The 24,060-nt window shown below is 36.6% G+C and overlaps 1 protein-coding gene across 1 annotated transcript in view; it reads right to left on the reverse strand.

Annotated features, from left to right (window-relative positions):
* MINPP1 (multiple inositol-polyphosphate phosphatase 1) overlaps nt 1-19,799 on the reverse strand; it is a 34,757-nt gene extending 14,958 nt beyond the window's left edge. Inside the window, exons 1-4 of the mRNA XM_019738757.3 lie at nt 19,038-19,799; nt 15,902-16,099; nt 11,076-11,173; nt 4,284-4,417 (exon numbers count right to left, since the gene is read on the reverse strand). Coding sequence (XP_019594316.3) covers nt 4,284-4,417; nt 11,076-11,173; nt 15,902-16,099; nt 19,038-19,671 — 1,064 coding nt within the window. The 5' untranslated portion in view covers nt 19,672-19,799. The remainder of the gene's footprint in view (nt 1-4,283; nt 4,418-11,075; nt 11,174-15,901; nt 16,100-19,037) is intronic.
* Nucleotides 19,800-24,060: the final 4,261 nt, after the last annotated feature.

Below are 24,060 nucleotides of genomic sequence, written 5' to 3' on the forward strand. Positions count from 1 at the left end.
GAATATACTGAAAGCTATTGAATTGTATACTTTAAATGGGTGAATTACATTGTATATGAACTATTTTCTCAATAAAACTGAAGAAAAATAATTCTGGTATGGGATTCTGATAGTGAGGAAGGCTGTGCATATGTCGGGGGGGGGGAAGTGGGGGCTACTTGAAATCTCTTTACTTTCCACTCAGTTTTTCTGTGAACCTAAAAGTGTTCTAAAAAATAACATCGATTTTTTTTAAAAAAGTAATTGCTCTTTGGGACTGGAAGAGCCCTAATTAAACCAAAAAAAATTCAATTATTTTCCAATATATTTTATTAAGGCAGGGAAGTGAACTAATAATTTAAAAACACATTTTTAACAATTACATGTCATAACCATTTTGGTATCATGTAAAAATCTCTAAGGAAAGATAACTTTTTTTGAATTAGTAAATTCTTTAAAAATTATTTCCACTTTTAACAAAAAATTATTTCATTCTTTTCTCCCCTACTTTTCCTTTTATTAAATACTCATACTGATTTAAAAGTTTTATTGGTGTATATTGTTAATTACCATAAAATTCACATGTTTTAATTGTTAAGTTAGATGAATTTTAGTAAATGTAACAACTGTGTATGCAGTCTTCACAATCCAGCTTGGGAACACTTCTATAATCTTAAAAAACTCCCTTGGATGCATTTGTAGTCAATTTCTGTTCCTATGTGCAGAAACAGGCAACCACTGACCTACTATCATCTGTCAAGTTTTACCTTTTCTAGAAATGTGTAATAAACAGAATCATTTAATATATAATCTTATCAAACTGGCTTCTTTTAGTTAGTATCTTTTTGAAGTCATTCATTTTGTTGCCATCTATCAGTAGTTCATTCTTTTTTATTGCTGAGTAGTATTCTATCATATGGAAAACCACATTGTATATATGCATTTATCAGTTGATGGACATATGAACTGTTTACAGTTTTTAGCCACTATGAATAATACTGTTGTAAACATTCACACAGAAGTTTGTATAGACATATTTTCACTTCTTTCGGGTACTTAATACTGGATTTGCTAAATCATATAGAGTAGATATATATATTTAACTTTCTAATGAGCTGCCAAATTTTACCAAAGTAGCTGTACAAATTCCCTCCAGAAATGTATGAGGTTCCCAGTTTCTCCAAATCTCGTCAACACTTAGGACAATACTTTTTAAAATTTTAGCCAGTGAATAAGAAAAATAGCCAGTCTTTTTCCTCCTGTGTTTCTCCTTTCCTCTCACACTCTTCCACACTCACAACACTTCTGGTTACCAAATGTCTGGGTTTTTTCCCACACCAAGCAATTCTCTGTGACACCACCTACAATTTAACTCAATTCTGACACTATTTACTTGGAGATAGAGTAAAATCCTTCAGGTTAAGGGCTCATTACTACAAGACTACCCTCTACGTCAGGTGTCAATTTCAAGTAGTAGGTCCCCAGGTTACCCACAACTTTTGTCCACGTTGGCTACAAATCGGTGTTCCCACAACCCCCGCCTCAGTTGAATTAATTTGCTAGAGCAACTCACAGAACTCAGGAAAACACATTTTCCAGTTTCTTATTAAAAAAAAAAAATATGATAAAGGATACAGACAAACATCCAGATGAGACAGAAACACAGGGCAAGGTACATGGGAAGGGGCAAGAGTTTCCATGCCCTCTCCAAGCACATCACTCTCTCAACAGCTCAGAAGCTCCCTGAACCCCATACTTTTTTGGATTTTTGCAGTGGCTTCATCACGTACACATAATTGGTCATTAACTCCATTTCCAGCCCTTCTTTCTCAAGAGGATGGGGGGCAGGGCTGAAGGTTCCAAGCTTCTAAACATGAGTTAGTCTTTCCAGGGACCAGCCTTCATCATGGAGCCATTTAGGAGCCCACCTAGTTGCCGCATTAGGAAAAAAAAACACTATCACCAAGAAAATGACAAGCATTTTAGGAGGCCCATGTCAGGAATCTGGGGCAGAGACCAGTATATATTTTTTCTATTATTTCACAGACAGTTTAGGGGGTATGTTAGTGGAATTTCACTGTAGTTTTAATATCTAATGATGTTGAGCATCTTTCATGTGCTTAACTCCTACCCATATATCTTCTTTAGTGAAGTGTCTGTTCAAATCTTTTGTCCTTTTAAAAAAATGGATTGTCTCCTTATTAGTGAGATGTAACTTCTCTGTATACTCTGGATTCAAATCCTTAATTATATCTATCTATGTCTTACAAATATTTTCTCCAAGTCTACTGTTTGTTTTCTCGTTTTCCAACTAGTGCCTTTCGAAGCTCAAAGGTTTTTCATTTTGACAAAGTCCATTTTATCAATTTTTTTTATGGCTCATGCTTTTGTTGTATTTAAGAAATCTTTGCCTAATCCACGATCATGAAGATTTACTCCTATGTTTCCTTTTAAAAGTTTCATTGTTTTAGCTCTTATATTTAGGTTGTTGGTCCTATAATTTCTTCTAGAAGTTTTTCAATTTTACATTTAAATCTATGATCCATTTTTGTGTATAGTGTAAAGTAAGGATTTATGTGTCATTTTCTACCATACAAATATCTGATTGTTCCAGCAATATTTGTTAAAAAATATTATCCTTTTCTCCAATGCATTACCGTTGGCATCTTTGTCAAAACTGACCATATATATCTGAGTTTATTTCTTGACTTTATTCTATTCCATTGATGAAATTGCCTGTGGCTACAGTTTTATAAGAAGTTTTGAAGTCAGGTATTTACAAGTCCTTTTGTTCTTTTTTTTTCAAAATTGCTTTAGCTCTTCTAGATCTTTCACATTTCTGTGTAAATTTTAGAATAAACTTCTCAATTTCTACACAGAGATCTACTGGGATTGTGATAGAGACTGCACTTAGTCACAGATGATCAAAGTCTTCCAATCCATAAAGATACCACAGCTCTGCATTTATTTGGGTCATCTTTAATTTCTTTCTGTAATGTTTTGTAGTTTTCACTGTACACAAATACTTATTTTAAAACACCAACGATAAACTTCTTATTTAAGCTTTAACTCTGGTATAAAATTGTAATAGCAAAAGTTATTTAAGAATCTTTCTGATACAATTTTAAATTGTCATTCAACAATAGGACAAACAATGAACAAATAGTAAAGCTCTGCTATCTCATAAAGCCTAAGGGTTTTTAAACCATTCATAAAACTAAGTAGAAAAGAAGTTGATGCCTATCTCAAAGACGGAACTTGCCTTGACTATTCCCCCCACCCACAAAAGTGGTAGCAGAAACTAAAAAATCTGGTTTTCTTACCTAAACTCCCATCAAACCCAAGAAAATTTCATAAACCAGAGTCATATCGACACACAGAAAAGTTCCTCTCTTTCTCTATATATGTATGTATATAAAACTTAATCAGATGCACAATCAGATACACCATCTTCAGTGTTTCTCAATCTTTACAGCATGAGTTTTGTCTCCAACTGCAAATGTATAAGCTTTCATGGAAGCATGAGTCAAATAAAATGGGGTTTAGACTATATCAAAGGTTCAAATTATAAAGTTTTTTAAAAACCTTGAAAATTATCAACGTCAACAAAGGCTTCATGATGAGAAACGCTCATTTAAAATAAAAACATTTTGCAATTCCTACCAGGAGCCATGTATAACTACATTGTTTGTAATAGCAAAAAATAGAAACTACGCAAATGCCCACTGACAAGAGAAAATGGTATAAATTGTGGTGTTTTTTCACTGACTATCGCACTTTTTAAATATTATACTGTAATAACAATGAATAAACCACAGACTATACAACACGATCAATATTATAAATATTAATGTTGAGGAGAGGGAAGAAAAGTGCCAGAAGACAATAAGCATATGACTCTAAGCAAAACTAAACATATTGTTTGGGCACACATACATTCATAATAAAAACTATTTTTAAAGAGGCAAAGGAATGATATCCACCAAATCAGAAGAGTAGCTATAGAGCACAGGGAGTACAGGAGGCAAGGGGAAGCAGGAAATTGGAAAGATATGTACATAGAAGAATATTCATAAATAAAAAATGTAAATTATTGGTAATGTTCTAGTTCTTGGGTTGACTGGAGGGTTTATATGCTTTATAACAAATATGTCATCTAATTCTTTTGTTAGTATAATTATTATATTAAACTATTTTTAAATACATAAGCAAAATCTAATTTTTAAAACCACCCATTATAAAACATTTTCCAGAAGCTTAATTGGGCACTCAGAATACATATCAAAAAATTTTTAAGTGTTTACCTTTTTTTCTGTTCAACTGCTTTGTCCAAGTGCTGGAAGATATCCTGAAACAGGCCGCAGCTGGATCGACTATTAATAGCATACCCATATCCTCTTTTCCAATATTGTTTCAGATCATTTAAATATTCTAATACCTAAAAATGAAAATTTCAAAACTGATTACTGTTACATTTTTATTAATGTAATGGATTCCCTAAAAATGATTCAGTAAAGGTTAAATTTTTAAAATACTGTTCTGCACAAAGTATAGTAGAATCTTAGCATTCAGAGTTTACATTTACATTTGTTGTTTCAAGCATTTAATCGTTGGCCCCAAAGATCCATGACACAGAGAGATTTATGTTGATACACAAATTTAAATTGTGGGAATGTAGAGGCTGGCACGCAAAAGCAAGTTAGTACTCACGGCGAAAACTCCAGCATTTGTGACAGTTCAGAATAGTGGGTTAAAGGCATGTGCTCACCTCTCCTTTCTTCTAAAATTATATTAAGATGATAGCAAAGATACATACAGAAAAATGAAAGATACACATAGAAGAATATTCATATAGCACAGAAAGATGCCAATAGTGGATTAGGAATTTTTAAGAATTTTAGGAAGGTAGAAACGAGATAGAAAATGAGTTCCTTTGGTTCATATACCAGTTTGGCAAAAATAGTAATAAAAGTAGACTAAAGATACGGAAAACTGGTGCTGCTGAAAAGAATGTATATTGGTTAACATGTTCCAAAGGACAAATGGGCAAAATCTATAAAAACATACATCTCTATCTCCCATTTAATTCCATTTTTAGAAAGTAATATTCACTGAGGCACACAAGAATGTACAACAATGTCTTACAGCAGCACTGCTTATAGGACTCAAAAAAATAAATTCCTGGAAATGTCTAAATATCATTGATAGGCAAATGGCTAAATAAACTATGGTATACACATACCATGGGATACTATGCAGTTATTTAAAATTTCTATATTGTAGACACGGAAAGATCTCCAAAATATACTACTGAATGAGAAGAGCAAGTTAAGAATAATAAACACAGTAAAATACCATTTGTTATCAACACACACACACACACACACACGCACAGACACACACAGACACACACACGCACACGCACACACTGTGGTTCACATTTCTAAGACTGATACAGATCATAAATAGCAGCAATCTCTGTGGAGTGGTCTTGAATTGGAGTTGGTGACTAAGGTAGCCTTTATCTAAATGTTAAACTTTGTACTCATGTATCTTGTGATCAGAAAAACTCCCAAACTAGAGAACTAAAACCTGCAGCCCAATAGAGGTACAAGAGAAGCCTATGCAGTAGTTACGAGCCATTCTTCCCAAAAGAGCCCCTGGAGAAACTAAGTGCAAGCCCTAAGTAAGTATAAGAGCAAGAGCAATGGTGGGCCAGTGCCATATACCAAAAACAAAGTGAAAGATATATATTACTGAGGCATTTAAATCCAGAAGTTAGCAAAGAGAACAAAGTAAACATTTAAAAAACATAAAACAGGAATTAAAATTAAAAAATTAGATAAAGACCTGCCAAATCTGTTCAAGAAATAAAACAAAAATCATATCAGAAGTAAAAAAGGAGATGTAAGGAGATTTAAAAAAAAATCGTATGTGCACACTATTAAAACTTTACATCAAAAAGACTTTAAAATGTAAATGAAATGGGTGCTTTTGCTAGAAAAATGTAAGTTACCCAAACTAACTGTACAGAAGAACCATAGAGTCAAAGGTCTAAAAGACAACAAGCATAGTTGCTTTTAACCATGAGGTATACCAAACCTTCAAGATGAGTTAGTTCCTTATATTTAAATTATTCTAGAGTACCAAAAAAGATACAGAACTTCTCAACTCATTTTAGGAGGCTGATAGAGCCTTTAACCAAAATTGGACAAAGAAAGCCCCTGGCCCCCCAAAAAAAGTGAGGGGAGAAAATTCAGACAATTGTATTGCAAGATAGTTAGCACTGTGCTCTCATCCACTAAATGCCAAATGTGACTCCTAGTCATTGTTACAAACAACCTCCCCACGTTATATTTCTAACCCCTACAAAGGAAGAATAGGGTCAGGCCTGTAGTATCACTCAAAAATGAGAACCACTGCCATAACCAACCTCATTATAAACATTATTTAACAAATTTGAAATAAAACATTACCAAATAAAATTCAGCAGTACATTAAATGGATGTATTCTCTGCCATGATAGAATAACTGATACCAGTCATACCCTCCTGACATAAACAATCAGAAAATGGGACAAAAGAGCCCCAAACTGAAAACAACCTACGTGTCTACCAACAAGATGGATTTAAAAATTGGTAATTCAGCTCATGGAATACTACACAGCAATGAAAATATTAATGGGGAAATAATCTCAGAAACAGAGGGAAGCATTGTTTTAAAAAAATCACAAGAGGGCTGGCCCAGTGGCTCAGGTGGTTGGAGCTCCGAGCTCCTAACTCCAAAGGCTGCCGGTTCGATTCCCACATAGGCCAGTGGGCTCTCAACCACAAGGGTGCTGATTCAACTCTTCGAGTCCCACAAGGGATGGTGGGCTCCTCCCCCTGCAACTAAGATTGAACACGGCACCTTGAGCTGAGCTGCCTCCCAGGTTGGCTCAGTTGGAGCGTGGGGGGAAAAAAAATCACAAGATATAAACAAACAAAAATTAAAAATCGATATAAAATTTGCCAAACTCTACAAATAATTCTGAAAACATGGATGATATGGATGACTTTTATGAGGTAATATTAAATACCAAAACTGACCCCAGAAAAGACAAAAATCTAGATACATTCATTACAGAAGATATATACAAAGTTGCAAAAAGCTATCCCATAGAGAAGTATTTAGTTTATGTGTCATTTCTTCTGTAAAGATTTACCTGATGACTGCCATTAAATCAGCTTTGTCTTTGGTATATCACTATACCTTATGTATACTTCTATTATAGCCATCCCATGGTCTTGAAATGGTTTATTTGTGTCTTTCACTCTTTGTGGCATTATTTGAGGACAGTGCCTTCAGTTCCTATCAAGTGCCTGGCACAGAGCAGGCATTCAAACAGTATTTGCTGAATGAAGCACACATGGTCCAGCATTTCACAAGGTCTTGAATATCTAATATCTCCATAATTCTCAAAATTTCTTGTGTCTATTCATTTTCAGGTTTTTTTTACATTTTTTTTTGAAATTTTATAACAGTTTGAGCCAAATTGATAATATATGCTGGGGAGCAAGATCTCAAATGCTCCTTAATAAGGAATTTCAAACATAAAAAATAGAGAACAGTAGTATGATGAACCCTGTGTACCCATCAACCAACTTCAACAATAATCAACATTTGGCCAATCCTGCTTCAGTTATGCTCCTACAACCACCAATGGATTATTTTGAAGAAAATTCCAGACATCATTTTATTTCATCTGTAAATATTTCAGTATGCAAACCCATTTCACAGTGAAAAGTCCTAAGCAGAGAAAAATTATTTTCTATTAAATCACTGGAAAAGAAAGAAAACAACCACAGGAAATACATAAATCAAAGAGGACTTCATATTTTTAAACGAAGAATCTAGCTTATTTGCATCTTATATATAAAAAGGAAACTTATATGCAACTAATTTAATAAAAATGTATTTCAAATTTTCAAATCATGGTAAATTAAATGAGAAGTTCTTTATTTGCAAAGATACCTCCACAATGGAGAAATATGGCAGGTATCATTTCAATAAAATGATCAAAGATATCATCATCATCAATGATGTGACAAACTGACATACATCATTCCTTCTGATGTGAAGGATCTTAAGATGGGAAGATTACCTGGATTATCCACGTGTGTCCAGTGTAATCACAAGGACCCTTATAAGAAGTAGGCAGGAAGCACAGTCAGAGAAGATATAACCATGGAAACAGAGGTCGAAGTGATACACGAAATGCAGGTGGCCTCTGAAGGCTGGAAAAGGCAAGGAATGGATTTTCCCCTAAAGCCTCCAGAAAGAAGACAGTCTTGCTGCTACCTTGATTTTAGCCCTGGAAGATTCATTTTGGACTTCTGAGTTCTGGAACTGTGAGATAATAAACTTGTGATGTTTGAAGCCACTAAGTCTGAATTCATTACAGCACCAATAGGAAAGTAATATATATAGCAAAAAGCAAATGTGGCAGAAAAGGTTAACAACTGGTGAACATAGGTAAAGGATATGAATGTTCATTATGTTATTCTTAACAACTTCGGTTAGTTTGAAAATTTTCAAAATAAGTTGTGGGGGAGAAAGAGGCATTCATAAGCAATAAAGGGATAAAAGGATAATCTGACAAAGAAAGGGGAGGAAAAGAAAATGACAAGTAGCATAGAATCTTACAGTTATAGGGGTGTTCCTGTGTCCCCTAATAGCTCCATCTTTCAATAGATAACAAAATCAAGGCACAGAAAGTTTAAGTATTACTCTAACCCAGACCATGATTTCCAGAGTTTTTGTGGTATATCAAACTACCTCCCAGAAGAGAAAAAGAAGACAAAAAATGAGAGTACAATTTTTGAAAGGACAGGGATTCAGATAGTGAAAGGGAAGGAAGTACAAGTAGGCGATGAGATGAATAAAGAGAGGCTGGTGATGATCTGAGATGTGTACCTTTACTTCAGGGTAAATGGCTTAAACCAGAAGCTGTCAGTATTCAGAAGTAAGGGACCACATCACATGGACATAGCTACTCAGAATAGTACATGGGCAGATAGCAGGTGACCAGGTGAGCACATGCCAAATACTCCAACAACTACAGTTGTTGGACAAATAGGTTGTTCTTCTGTTAAAAGGTAAATTTCCCTTTTGCCAACACCCAGAATTTATACAATACTGAAAATTACTTCAATTTTGTTTATTGGCTTTCTTCCCTAGAGCAATCTGGGTAGTGAGAAAAAAGAGGTGAGGTTTTTTGACACAAATGTGAATAGTGACCATAAGTCTCAGTCTATACCTATACTAGCATAATTATTAATTGTGCCCACTTCACTTTGATCATTCTAAGCACAGGACATTTCAAAAGAGGGTAAGCCAGGAAGTTTCTGAAGTGATGACTTATGGACACTTAAAGGAGATGAGAAGGGTGTTGGATACTTGGGACAGAGAAAAAGCAGATCCTCAGGAAGGATCACAGAGAGGAAATACAATATACCTATTACTGCTGGTGCTCTGCATCCTAGAGCAATCATCCATTAAAACTCCTTTCCCCTTCTTCCAACTCACCCGCTAAGCCCTAGTCCCCTACTGGCACAATACCCAAGTGAAATCACCTTTCATCCTGTTGCTGGCCACTTATGTCTTTGAGTAATAAAATAAAGCACTCGTTTAACTCCAAATGTACAAGGTCTGACAATTAAGTTTGCGAACTTGTTGCTAAACATTTTTTATATCAGAGGGATTATTCATTTTGAATTTGTACCAACTGGACAGTGAACCAAGTTTACTATTTGGAAATGCTGAAAAGGCTGCATGCAAAAGTTAGACAACCTGAACTTTTCGCCAACAGTTTATTGCTATTACATCACGACAGTGCACCAGTTCACAGGGCACTGTCTGTGAGGGAGTTTTTAGCTAGTCAACAAATAACTGTATTGAAACACCCTCCCTACTCACTTGACCTGGCCCTCAATGACTTCTTTCTTTACCTGAAGAGAAAGGAAATATTGAAAGGAAGACATTTTGATGACATTTAGGATATAAAGGGCAATAGGACGACAGCTCTTATGGCCATTCTAGAAAGAGTTCCAAACTTGTTTTGAAGGGTGGACTAGGCGCTGGCATTGGTGCATAGCTTCCCAAGGGGAGTACTTTGAAGGTGACCGTAGTGATATTCAGCAATGAGGTATGTAGCAATTTTTCTAGGATGAGTTCGTAAACTTAATTGTCTGACCTTGTACATTAGCTCATAGCTTAAATGCCTGCTTCTTTCTATCTGGCAAATAATACACTGCTTTTCAAAATTTGAAGTTAAATTTTGAGGTTAATAATTGATTTTCATATGGAATATTGAAGGTTTCACATGTATGCAAGGGATGACTAAAGTTTCAAAAGCCCATATTCCTGAATGATCCGTACATACAGAAACATCCTACTATCATCCACCAGAATTCTCTCTATTGCTATGATCCTCAAGGCTTAAGGAAACAACACCCTCCTACCCCATCTCTCTGGCTCCCAACATGCCAGAATTGACCAGAATTCGCCTCCCTCAAAGTCACCAGAGGGCTGTCTGCCCTTCTTTTTCTAGAGTCTAAAAGTCTACAAAGAAGCCATATGAATAAAGAAGAAAAAAAATGAAGTAGGCAGACAGAAACTGTAGAAGAATTATTGCCATCACCAGGTAGAACATAGAACTCAATTTATCATGAACACTGCTCTAAAAGAAATAGGTATTTGGAAAACCATTCATTCTCCCTGAGCTTTGGCTTCCTATAAAAAGAAGAATTGGGATTATATTAGCTCTGCAATCCTTTCCAGCAGCAAAATCTGATGTTAAGTTAAAAAGGTTTTTAACTGGGTGGACCTAGAAATCAAATCACAATGGAAGAATGTTTTCTAGAGTTTTATGAACCCCCATTAGTCACAAGTAGGCAGGCCCTATCTTAACAATCAATCTCCATTCACAGAAGGAAAATTATGAGTTAGTCAAAGACAGTTAACGTTCCCTACTGTGCTGATTTTTTGAGTAGCTGCTTCAAGTAACAACAAAAATCACACAAGAAAAGCAAAGAAACTGCAAAAGTAATACTTACCTTTCCATCATCTGTGTCAAAAACATCACACCAAGGAGATTTCACACCTTTAATTGCCAGGTCAAATGAACAGGTGAAAAAAGCTACCTGAATTAAATCTGAAAAAAGGTAAAATCTGTGGGTTACTATTTACTGCAATTTTCCAAAGGCTAAATATCTACAGAATGCCATGGCAGCGTTGAAGAAATGGATACACAGATGACAAAAAAAAATATATATATACATTTTAAGAAAAGAAAACTGTATTAAAATTGTAATACTCAATATATACCGATAACAAAAGATGAATACAAGTCACGTTTGATTTCTGCAATTACAAGAGGTGCTCAAAGTAGTTACCATCAGTGTCCAGACACTTCTGATTATGGCGAACTACTGCTTGAGCAACGCTGAACAAAGTGTCTACTTGTATACATTTTTCGGCACCCCTAGTATTTAGTTTGGAGAGAATACTATTCAGTTTCTTCTTGGCTATCAAAGAATTAAGACTTACTCTCTACATCCCAAAAGGGAAGCAGTGCAACTATCAGGAAGAAACCATGAGGAGGTATAAATTTCAGTCCAATGAACTAAAAAATTTTCTCTCTGAAAAACGGTAATAAAACGGTAAGTTTGTTTTTAAAAGTAGTATGTTTGTTGTGAGTACCTCTGCCTACCAAACCCTTAAAAAGTTTAATGCAAGGGCTTACTATATAAATCATAACTTGATTTTGTTAATTTTAGAGGGTTGGAGAAGGAGAGGTAAAAAGTATAAAAGGTTTTAGTCCTCAACTTGAAAATTAGAAATAGCAAAACACATTTATTGAACAGTTCTTTGAGCTACACAACAATTCGTATTATAACTATTAAGAAGAAGCAAGTACAAAGAGAAGGATATAAAAGGGGAGAAGACTATATAAGGTAGAGAGCGTATAGAGGTTAGAGTAAGTGAGGGGTCAGGAGAAAGGAGAAACAAAGGGTCAAGGAGAGGAGCCACACAAACAAAAAAAATTACACACTGAAGAAGGGAGAGGTTGGTAACAGCATCAGTTTTTCAAACTTGGCTGCCCAATCAGGAGTGGATTTCAGAATAAATTATTTGGGATTTTTACATTGCTCATTAGCTGATTACATTACTTTTAAATACATGTGGGTTTTAAAGAGAAGGGATAAGGGAATGAGTACTTAGGCTATAAAAGGAAGCGTCTGTCAGTACCAAATAAAATTACTGCTCTCCAGTCAACGGCAAGTGGGTGATATTTAATGCTACAGAGAAAGAAGTCAAACTGCAGGGGTTGCCTTCATTGCCTTGATTTTCAATGTCACTGTCTTTCGTCTTTCCCAAGTATAACAGGGCAAATAAGTAATTGATTTTATATGCTTTTGGCACTAGTTTTGAGTTTGAAGAACTTCCCTGAAGCTGTACAAATAGAATATTTAATTGGGAATATACATAAAAGCCACTTAAAAACTGTGCTTATATAAATGAAAGGGCTTATAATCCTAATATCGAATATAATAGAGTAGCTTATAAGTATCATGTATATTTGAAGAAAGGTCCTGGTTTCTCACACTTGAAATTCTAGTTCTGAAACTATGAAAAGTCAGTTCATATGGTATATTCTTTACTGGACAGGAGTTGACTGAAAAAAATTTCACCAAAAAAATCTCTGAAGTACTAGTAAAGAAAAAGCGTAAGATGACAAATGAAGCTATGAGACCTGAATCTGCTACTAATTATCCTGGGCAAGTCACCTAGGTAATCTGGGTCTCAATTTTCCCACCTGCAAAACAGGGAGTTTAGACAATCTTTTATGATGAGTTATGGCTCTGATGCATCTGTTAGACCATTCTGACATCTGGTCAATTTCTGGAGCCTCAAAAATATTTATATGATTTAGAGATTTAAAAATTAAATGATAAAGACATAGGAAAATACTGTAATCTTGGGTTAAAAGAGGATTCCTAGGCAAAATACAACACTTGGAAGCCATAACGGAAAGACAAATGTGGCTATATGAGATATAAGCTTCTGTACAAGTAAAGGCACCGTACAGAGACTTAAAAAAACCACAATAAATTCAGAGAAAATGTTAGCAAAATACAATAGGCAAAGGATTTACCCTTTGTCAAGCAAAATTAAAGAATATATAATTAATATATCCATAACACATAAAGGATACCTATGAGCAATTTAAAATAATAATAATACAATAGAAAATGGGCAAGGTTACAAAGAGGCAATTCTCAGAAGGAATGAAAATAGCTAATAAACATGAAAAGATGTTCACCTTCACAAGTATCAAAGAAATGCAAATTAAAGCTAGACACCATTTTTCATTAATCAAATTGGCAAAAATGAAAATGACTAATATCCACTGTTGGACAAAATAGGGGAAAATGAACATTATTGACATAAATTTTTCTACATTTTCAAAGAACCATTTGGAAGCATGTCAAGATGTAAAATATTCACCCTCCTTAACCCAACAACTCCCACCTATAGTTATTTATCTTATAAAGTCTTAAATGCAAAAACCAGACTATAAGAATGTTCCTTGTACTATTATATGGAAGAGTTAGAAACTAAGAAAAACCTCAGTAGGAAAATGATTTCCTATAAAAAGAATTTGGACTGTAACAGCTCCAGCCCCTTTCACCAGTAAAAATTTTTTTTTTTTTTAAAGATTTTATTGGGGAAGGGGAATAGGACTTTATTAGGGAACAGTGTGTACTTTCAGGACTTTTTTCTAAGTCAAGTTGTTGTCCCTTCAATCTCAGTTGTGGAGGGCGCAGCTCAGCTCCAGGTCCAGTTGCCGCTGCTAGTTGCAGGGGGCGCAGCCCACCATCCCTTGCGGGACTCGAGGAGTTGAACCGGCAACCTTATGGTTGAGAGCCCACTGGCCCATGTGGGAATCGAACTGGCAGCCTTTGGAGATAGGAGCACGGAGCTCCAACCGCCTGAGCCACCGGGATGGCCCCGTCACCAGTAAAATTTGATGATGGGTTAAATAAGTTAACTAGCATTGACCTTGAAATTAAATCATAAATCCTAAGAAACAACATAGAATTTAAGAGACAGATATATTGCTAAATAAAAAGTTACAGAAAATATGTAAGGTATCACCTCTCTATGTTTAAAAAATAAATAAAGGTATTTAAATAGCTAAAATATTTTGGGGCAGTTACTGTGTGCCAGGTACTGTGCCAATGCTTTGCATAAATTAATCTCATATAATCTTTGCAATAATCTTATAAGGTAGGTACAATTCCTATACTCATTTTACAGAGAAAGGAACTATGGAAAAGAGATGTTAGGAACTTGCCGAAGATCACCGTTAATCAATAGTAAATACAAATACTCCAGTTCCAGAACCCACGATTTTAACCACTATGCTTACCTTACATTGCCTCCAAAAAGAAGTTGCTCTCAATTACCCCATCAGTAAAATACAAATAATCCTTGTTCATTTAAAGACTAAAAATAGTTAAAAAAAAAAAAATCTTCAACAATCTAAATGCCCACTAACAGAATAATGGCTAGATACTGATATAATTAGGAAATTATTCCATAAATTTAAAATGTAGTACTAAAATTACACACATTAAATAAAAAACACAAAATTATAATAAAATTTCAGACTGGTATCATACAGTTTCATACCATTGCTAAATGTTTAAAAATCTTCAAAACAATATCCCATTTATATACAGAAAAAGAAACAAAAAAGTTGGCATGGGATAGTTTAAATGCTCAGTTCATGACAATAGTTACTTCTGAGGAGAAGATAAATGATTCTGCAAAAGGACCAAGAGACCTCAATATGTATATTAAAAGCAACTGATTGAAGCATAATGTTAAAATTTGATAAAACTGAGTTGATATTCATTGTATTAACCTTTATTATCTATATGCTTGAGTTATTTCCCCAAAAAATAAATAATTTTTAAAGCTCCTCAGGTGACCCCAATGTACAACCAGTTTGGGGAAAGAGAAAAAAATTCCATTTTAAATGCTAGTCTAGGCATCTTCACTTTTTTAATCCTCATCAAGTATTCAGGCTCTATGATTGACAGATTCCAGTCTACTTTTTTTCCTCTAACATCCCCTACTTCTAGTGTTTTGCAAATTTATTTACAATATAATGAAATCCATAATCTTTGTACATCGATCCGTCAATATCAACTCTGTGCATTATAATTCATAGAAAACAGGAAAAAAATCTTATTTTTTAAATTTCCCACTTCTAGGTGACCACATGTTTTCCCAGCATAATAGTGCCACTTTCACCCTCAAGTGTCTCAGGATGCATGATAAACTGAAGTCAGCCTGTCTCCATTGCAACACCTTATGACAGACACGACGGCTCATTTTCTCAGCATCTTTAGGGTTAAAGCCTCAGAAAAACCCACATTACTTTGCTTTTCACTTTCTAAAATTTATCACTTTCAAAACATAAACGTGTACTTCTGAACTGTTTCCAAAGCTAAAGAATTTATATGACCTTCCATTTGTGTTACTTTATGAGGAGATAACACAGAAAAGATCCTTTTTGTTCTATAAATAATGCTTAGAGTTGAAGTTCTATATACCTCTGTCCTCAAAAAAAAAAAAGTTCTAGGATATAGCAAGATTCTTGTACATTAATTTACATAAAACTCAAAGAAGATGTGAACATAAAAATAGTAAGCATTAGGTGTACAATTTTGACCTAGAACATATTATTTTCTTAATGTAAAATCAACTGTGGGTCTTTAAAAGGAATAACTTTATGCTTCCGTATTTTTTCATTTTCAGAGTTCAAAAACTAGTTCAGAGTTCAAATGAAAGACAATAGGCACATTACCTGCGTTTAAACTGTTGACTGGCACTTGCAAAGTAGCTGCAACTTTTTTTAAAATGTTCTGCATTTCTGGTCCAGTTTTGAAGGCTTCTACATGATAAAGAGCTGTATCATTGTTTTCCACTTCACTTGAAAACTTCTCACAATGATCAAAAAACCTCATTAGTTTATCATTAATTCTTGGTGGTCCACACGCCATCTCTGAAAGGGAAAAAATTACATATATGTGTGTGTGTATATATACATATGCATATATATACATACATAGCATATTATATATATAATTGACATAAATGAGTTTAAAATTATTGAAAATTTTGTTTCAAGTGTGAAAAGGAACACTATAAACCTATTTATTCACTGGCATGTTTGAAATAAGCACAGATTATTCAAGAAAGACATAAGACAAAATTATTCCCCATATGTAATTCATGAATATATGCAAAAGACTAAAGAAACTGAATATCAAAGATAAAATGTGTTATAGCAATGATACATAATAAAGGTAAATGAATGGTGCCTTAAAATAAAAATAATTTTATAATAAATTTTAAAATTATTATATAATAAATATACATATTTACAATATATTATATATAACTTATATAATTTATTATATAATATATAATATATAAATATGTAATGATAAAAAACTAATTAGACATAAATGTCATAAAAGGTACAAAAATATGTGAGTACTGCTTCTGTCAGGCACAAAAACTTGACAAACAAACTAAAAATTAGCAAAGTTTCTAATTACAAGGTGAGAGATAATTCAACAGATTGAATCTGTTTTACTACGTTAAGCCAAAGTCTAAATAGAGTATTTTATTTTTTCAATTAACTTTCCCAATCCCGTGTTACTTTACAAAAGACTCTGCTTTGGACAAAAACTACTGACAATAGCACAAAATACATTAACACTTTTGTATTTTATTGTGTTAAAGTATTTCTGATTTGGTTTATTTTTCTAACTGAAGCTCTCAGACAATTTCCATTTAGAATTTAATTAAGTTACATTACTTCCCCAATGTGGCAACAAATATGTATTGGAACAGCATTCATAATCATGCTTCCACTATAGGAGTGTCTTTTAAGTTTTTTCAGAGTTATATTTAAAACACACAACTTTCAACCATTTCTCCAATAGTTTACCATGAAAAGAACACCAAGTATACTATTTCTGTATATGAAAAAATTAAATCTAGCTATACCATTTTGCTTTGGATGTGTGTAGAAAAATATGTTATGTGTGTGTGTGTGTGTATCCATTTCAATGGATAATTCTGCCCACTTTAATTGCTGATTATAGTTCGTAAGAAAACATCTTAACTAGGAAAATAAGCAATTTTTGTCATCTGCCATCTTTTTGTGGTCTCAAGATATGATTTCCCAAGTGGATCTGTTTCATCCTTGCTATTATCTAATTACTGCTGCTCTTTAAACAGAAACAAAGGCATTGTTCTATTTCAGTAATAATACAAAATCTAATTCAGTGGCCTCCCTCAAAAGTCCAGATGTACACAACAGGCAAAACAGTTGTCTATAGATAATAATGAAGTAGCTAGGCAAAGAGTTTAATCTGAGACTGAAAATGGCAGGCTTATCCTGAATTATCCTGATCCCTAGCTTTGTACTTCCAGACAAATGTAAAACCCCACAATGCCATCTGAGGGCAAACTATATATATTGTGCTAGTGAAGCATGTTCTACTTTCCACATTCAGTTAATTTAACAGATTCGTGGGGAATTTTCACTCACATTAATGGAAAAGGCCTAGCTATGATTAAAAAGCACAATTCAACAAGTGAGAAAACACAAGTCAGCAAACAGGCAACTGAATTACCCACAGAGCAGTAACATGACACACAATCAATGGGAGAACCTTGGAGATAATTGAACTGCTTAAGGATGCTTTTGGAGAAATGACAAATTGGCTACTTCATTTTTCATTGGGCTAAATGATGTCTCACCTCGACTCTGACCTTAAAACTGATCAAGAAAGTATTTAACACTTGATCATTTCTCTGGCACAAAAATGTTACATGTTTTTATTGTTATGCTTAAGTTACAGGACAAATGGACCCTACACAGTGTAATGGTTAAGGGACCTGGATACATACCTAGCTACAAGAAATTAGACAATCTAGTATTTCTGTGTCTCAGTTTTTTTCTTGGTTAGGGGGAAAATACTATCAACCTCAGTGAGCTGTTGTAAGGATTTGGTGAAATAAATGTGCGGCATGCCTGGCACATAGTAGGTACTAAGTGTTTGCTATTATTATTATCTGTGTGCATTAAATATTTTCTAAGGGGGGGGAGGAGGAAGCACCATTTGGGAAAAAACAGAAGATGTGGATTCTGGGCCTGACTCTACTCCTCAAATAAAGGGCAAATCAGCAAGGCATATTCTTGGGCTCAGCTGCTCCACCTGTAAAATAAATGGGCCCTACCAGATGACCTCTCAATTTTTGCAAAAGAGTAATGGGATAAAATAGTCAAGTACTGCGTGTGACCATGGACCACAGCTACAAGGGTCACTCTATAGTACATACAGTAAAACAGAGAAAAAAGCAGAACAGTAATTTTGAGAGTAGCTTCCTAAAATAGAGGAGGAAGGTCTAGAACCAACATCTGAAAAAAAATCCCTAAGTAGGAAAATCCAAATAGGATCAGAAGCAAAGCCTGAGAAATCAAGTTCTAGATTGTATTTAAAAGTGTGCCAAGCTGTAGAACTAGCTGCCGCGGAGGGAGGAAAGGGAGGCAGAAGGGGCAATTCAATTGGGGAATGAATGATCAAAAACTGCCCTCGTCTGTCTCCTTTCCTATTGGATCCCCAAGGTCTACTACAACGTCCTGCTCGTAGAAGATGCGAAATTCATGAATGAATGAATGAATGAATGAATGAATGAATGAATGAATGAATGAATGAGAAGGGAGACAGCCAAGTCCTGAACATCCTATGGGATGGGGGCTCGAGGGCTGGGGGGCCGGGACATAGGGAAGTTAGGAAAGGCTGGATTGGAGAAGTCCGGGATCTGGGGGAGGGCTGACGGCCGGAATGGGGGGAGTGAGGATTTAGGGCGGCGGGGGACTTAGGACCAAGGCAGGGCATTTGCCCAGCGGCCGGAGTGGTCACCTTTGACGTCGGGTAGCGGCAACTCAGGGTAGCAGTGCTGCCACAACGCGTTCAGGAAGGCGACGCCGCTCTCCATGCAGCGGTGCTTGGAGCTGGTGATAAGCTGCAGGCGGCCGTAGTTCTCGCGGCTAAAGAGATTCGGGAAAAGGGAGGCCAGGCGTAGTGCCAGCTGTCTCATATCCTGCCGTCCCTTCTCCACCAGCTGCCCGTCCACCCAGTCCTCGTACCACAGCGGCCAGTCGGCCAGCGCGGCGCCTAGGTCTCTGCCGCCGCCGGCGTCGGCCCTGTTATTTCCGGCCCGGCGAGCCTGCAGCAGATCGTGCAGCTGCCGCAGCTTGCGGATCTGTTTGGCAGTAGGGTAGCGGGTGCCATGGCGGATGAGAGCGACCAGCTGCACCGGGGTGCAGGCGTCCTCCAGCAGGTACTGGTCCTGCCGCGGCTCCTCGGAGTTGGCATCCTTGTAGATGGCATCCTCGTAGCGAGTCTTGGTGCCGAAGTAAGAGCTGAGCGGCGAGACCTCACGATCTTTCTGCTCCGGGTGGGAGCAGTGCGAGACCGACGAGAGCAGAGCCACAGCCAGGGCCGCGGCGGGCGCTACAGAGACCCTGAGGAGGCTGCCGGGACCCCGGAGCATGGTGCGCTGCGGCCCCCGGAGGGCGGCGTACCCGCTGGAGTAGCCGACTTCCGGCTCCGGCGGGCAGGGGGCGGGAACGGAGGGCGCTTCCGGCCCGTTCCCCGGTATTGTCCGCGCGTGGCTGGCGCTGGGCTGTGCAGAGCCCGCAGTGAATGGCGGAGGGTCCTGGGTCCCCGCGGGAAACTCGGAGGCGCCCTGTAGACGTGTGGCTAAGGTGAAGCTGGCAGAAACACCCGTGGAGCTTCGGAGACCTGTGGCTTAGGTGGAGCCGGCTTCTGCTGTCCCGGAGCGGGGGCGAGTTTCCTCATAGCAGGCGCCTCAGGGACTGACTCAAAGCCTTTCGGCTTCTTAAATTTTATAGGGTGTGAATAAGCCCGGATAAGCCTTGGCCAACAAGCAGCACAAACAGGCCACCTTTTAACAGCTGACTCTTGTAGCACCGTTCTTACCACCTTCTCTTTTTCAAACTGTGGTCCCTGAGCCACCCGCATGAAACGCACCTGAGGCGGTTGTTGGAAATGCAGACCCCTGGGCCCTGCCCCAGCACGCCTCCTGGAGCCCAAGGTTTTTTGCCCATCAGTGTTGGAAAGTAAACAGTATACAATAACTTAGAGAAGAGCTCGGAAAGAGGCTCAGTTCTCCAGGAAATTTAACTCCTGAATCTTGGGTAGTCTCTTGACCTGACCCAGCAAAGCTGACATCAGTGAGACAGCATTCCAGAAGTATCGTGCTTGTTGATGCCGAAGGCGTAGAGTAGAGACAGCAATCCTGATAACTCGGGCACATTGAGTCATGGCCCAACAGATTTACTCCACTATTAAATATGAGTTAATCTGCTGTGTGAAGCAAACATGCTGTCTACCACCACTCCAAGTCCAAACTCTCCTCCCATGTAATTACATACTCAAATCAGCAGCTAGGTTTTTCATAGGTTGTTTACTGCTCGGAATCTTTGACCCTCAAATCATAACTGAACAATACCTTGGTTTCTCCACTTGAAACCCATTTTATAAGCCAGTTGGGAGAAGTATTAAGTCCTATGGTGATCCAAATTTGAGGAAGTTTGGATCATGTTTTTGTAAGTGTAGTTTTTCCTTCAAAGACACTATTAAATTGCTCTTCATAAGTCATCTCCCTCTTTACCCTTTTTCTCCATAAGTGCGTCTCTGGTCCAAAGGTGTACCTCTAAATATTAACCAATGAAGAAGGTACCAAGTCTTGCAGCTCCCAAGTCTTCCTAAAGACATCACTCTGTCCTAATGAAGCAATCTTTAGAAACCTTGTCTACTTACAAAACCTATAGCACACGTTCTTATGCACTAAATTTGCCCCTGGCTTGGTTTTATTTTCCTTCCTTTAATTACTCATCTGTTTATTTGAAGTTGTTCATATACTTACATAAACCAACTTCAATCATTTTGATGTCAAGGTGACAAATGATAAAGTTGACCAATGTCTTCATGTTTTTTGCTAGGAAAAAGCCAGATATAGTATAAAGAGGACAAAAAGTACATAAGCTTTGGATCAAGACTAAGGTCAGCCACACATTAACTGAGTGACCTTGTAAAGTTACCATTACCAAGTTCTCTGACCTTTAGTTTCCTTATCTGAAAATCCTACATTGGAGGATTATTATGAGAATCAGAGATAATGTATTTAAAACTCATATAATGGGCTGCTATGAGTAGTATTTTTATCATTAGTAATGTTCAATGTTTTTTGTTACTCCTGTATGAACATGCTTTGCTCTCTGGCAACTATACAGTGTAAACTTAACTTCCACATTGATGTGAATGATGTTCACAGGCAAGACATGCATCAAAGATCATTTCAAAACTTCTCTAATAATAAAAATCCATTCATCTCACTTAAATGAGTCTCTCATTCATAAAGCAGTGAGCACTTTTGAAAAGATTCCAGGCCATGTCTTAGTTCTCTGGCCAGCCTTTGAAATAGGTGCCCACGTTGTCCAATCATTACACAGGAATTTACGTGGTGCAAACATGGCTGCCCCTTAGCAAAGACCATGCGTGGGTTGCCTTCCCTTGTAAGAAGTCGTGGGCATGGTAGCAATGTATTTGAAAAACCTGTCACAACACAAGAGCTGTGATGGAAAATTAATGGTTCAAGTTCCTTAAAGATACATGGCAGGGAATGGAACCAAGAGCACTGATAGAGAATTTGAACCAGATGGAGAGGAGACCTTATCTTCTAAGGGAAGATTGGAAGGATGGAATGCAAATATGTGTACATTTGTCAGTCTAGCAGGAGAGAATTCATGGATTTCAAGCCCGGAGGCCTCAGTTTTCTCAGTGACGTAGGAGGCAAAATTGAAGAGATGGGAAGAATGGGAGTTAAGTCTTATGGAATGTGCAAATGGCTTAGATTTGCAACTGAGAGGAATAGCAAATAAGTAAAAGGTTGGATGATTAGCTCTGAGGGTCCAACTGAGAATGGAAGACTTGAATCTGCTGTGTCTTTCAGAGTAGAAAAGAAAAAAGTTGAATTCTATTCTACATTATTTTAATTTGTCTTAAGTAGAATTTCTTTTTTGATCAATCCACTGCCTTAAAGAATAGGGTAGATTATTTTTTGCCAAATTATTCACAGACTTCTAAAATAGGCATTGCACTCTTAAGATTGCATGATGTCACATACAGTATTTTAAGTTACAGCTATCTATTGTACTTTTCAAGAGGTTATTAAAGAAGATGGTTTTTAGGTGAAGAAATAATAAAGGAAAAAGCTAAATTCTGTGGGGGAAAGGGTAAGCTCTCTATTAAGAATTCGCTTTCTGAAGTTAATGCTTCATGGTATTTGAATTCTAGCTTCATCACTGATTATCAAGATCTGTGAGATCTTGAGCAAGGTAAACTCTTTTGCCTCAATTTGTTTTATTCTGTAGAGTGGGGATAATGTCATTGGATTATTGAGAGGATTAAATGAGACAGTTTACATAAAGACTTTCTATAATTCCTGGCCCTAAATAAATATCAGTTACCTTTCTTATGCAGAATTAAAGTGCTTCTTATTATCGCTTCCCTTTTAATCAACTAGACTAATAAGTGGCCAGTTTTTCATAGATATCTATTATCTCACAACTACATTAAGCAACTAAGTTTGTGCCTATGCCAAGAAGTTTTGAACTCTAGTATTTTACTGCCCTAATGTTTCATCTTGCCTTTGCCGGTTATTGATTTACTACATATTTGTTTTTATTGCAGGAGAAGAAGCCAACACAAAGATGGTCTGCGTGTATGGACAGGGCTGGAGTGATCCGTGCTTCAACAGTGGTCCCTTCAACCTTGCTTGAATGTGGAAGCAGCATAGATCACAAGCTCCACAGACTACACGATAACTGTTGCTCAAAAGGAACCACACCATCACTGACAGCTAACAACTACATGGTTCCCTGGCATATCAAAGCTAAGCTGAATTGTTTAAATTGTGTTTCAGTTGATGAATAGACCTTCATTGAACCACACAAAAGCGATGGAGGTGACCTGCTGTTTCACCTTTTCTATTATACTCTGCTAAGGGACTTATTTTGCAATGACAAAACTTCTCTTCTAGTGGCCTGACACATCCCAGGACTTTGATTTTGTGACTTCTTCCTTCCCATCAACTGTTGGTTCTAAATCCACAGAACTGTTTGAGAAACCAGATACAAGATTATGGTAAGTTTATATTACTATGTTTCTATGCTGTGTTACACGCATTTAAATAGGGGGAAACTATAGCTGTTCATTTTCTAGTCCTGTTCCATGATGATTTTTATGCACAAGCCACCTTTGTTGCTCGGAAACATAACGTCCTCCAGAAGTCCCCTCAATCTAAAACATATTGTTATCCCATCACAAACATAAATAATGAGTTCCACATCCTGGTAAAAATCTCTCTTCTCCCTTGTATTTCTCAAGAACAAGCATGGATAATAGCAATTGTGTTTAAAATCTTATTCCAAAATTGAAAAATCTCTTTGAGCTATTGGATCTTTACAATTGGTTAGCTGAGTTTAAAGCCATAAATATTTCCTTATCATTCCAAAGAATGGAGAACTGTCAGAACAAAAGTTCTTTCTTTATTGGTTCTTTGTCAAGAAAGCCGGTTTTTACTTAGTCCATTAATGCTAATTTCATATTGTCTCAGTTGCACATGTATAAACCAATCTTCTTTCAGTTTTTGTCCACTGTTTTGTTTTAGTATAAATCCATCTGGTTGCTTTGCCTATATTATACATGAGTAAATATTAAAACCCAACAACACCTAAGCTAGAAAAGCAATGTAGGCACCTGGGGAATCACACACTTGGCTGTAGACATTTTAATAAACAGGACAATTCACGTTCCACTTGAAGCAACCATTATGGTTCCACAAACAACACCCCTC

Source organism: Rhinolophus sinicus, chromosome 15 (assembly GCF_057876585.1).
Source record: "Rhinolophus sinicus isolate RSI-liver-muscle chromosome 15, RSI-T2T, whole genome shotgun sequence".
NCBI lineage: Eukaryota > Metazoa > Chordata > Mammalia > Chiroptera > Rhinolophidae > Rhinolophus > Rhinolophus sinicus.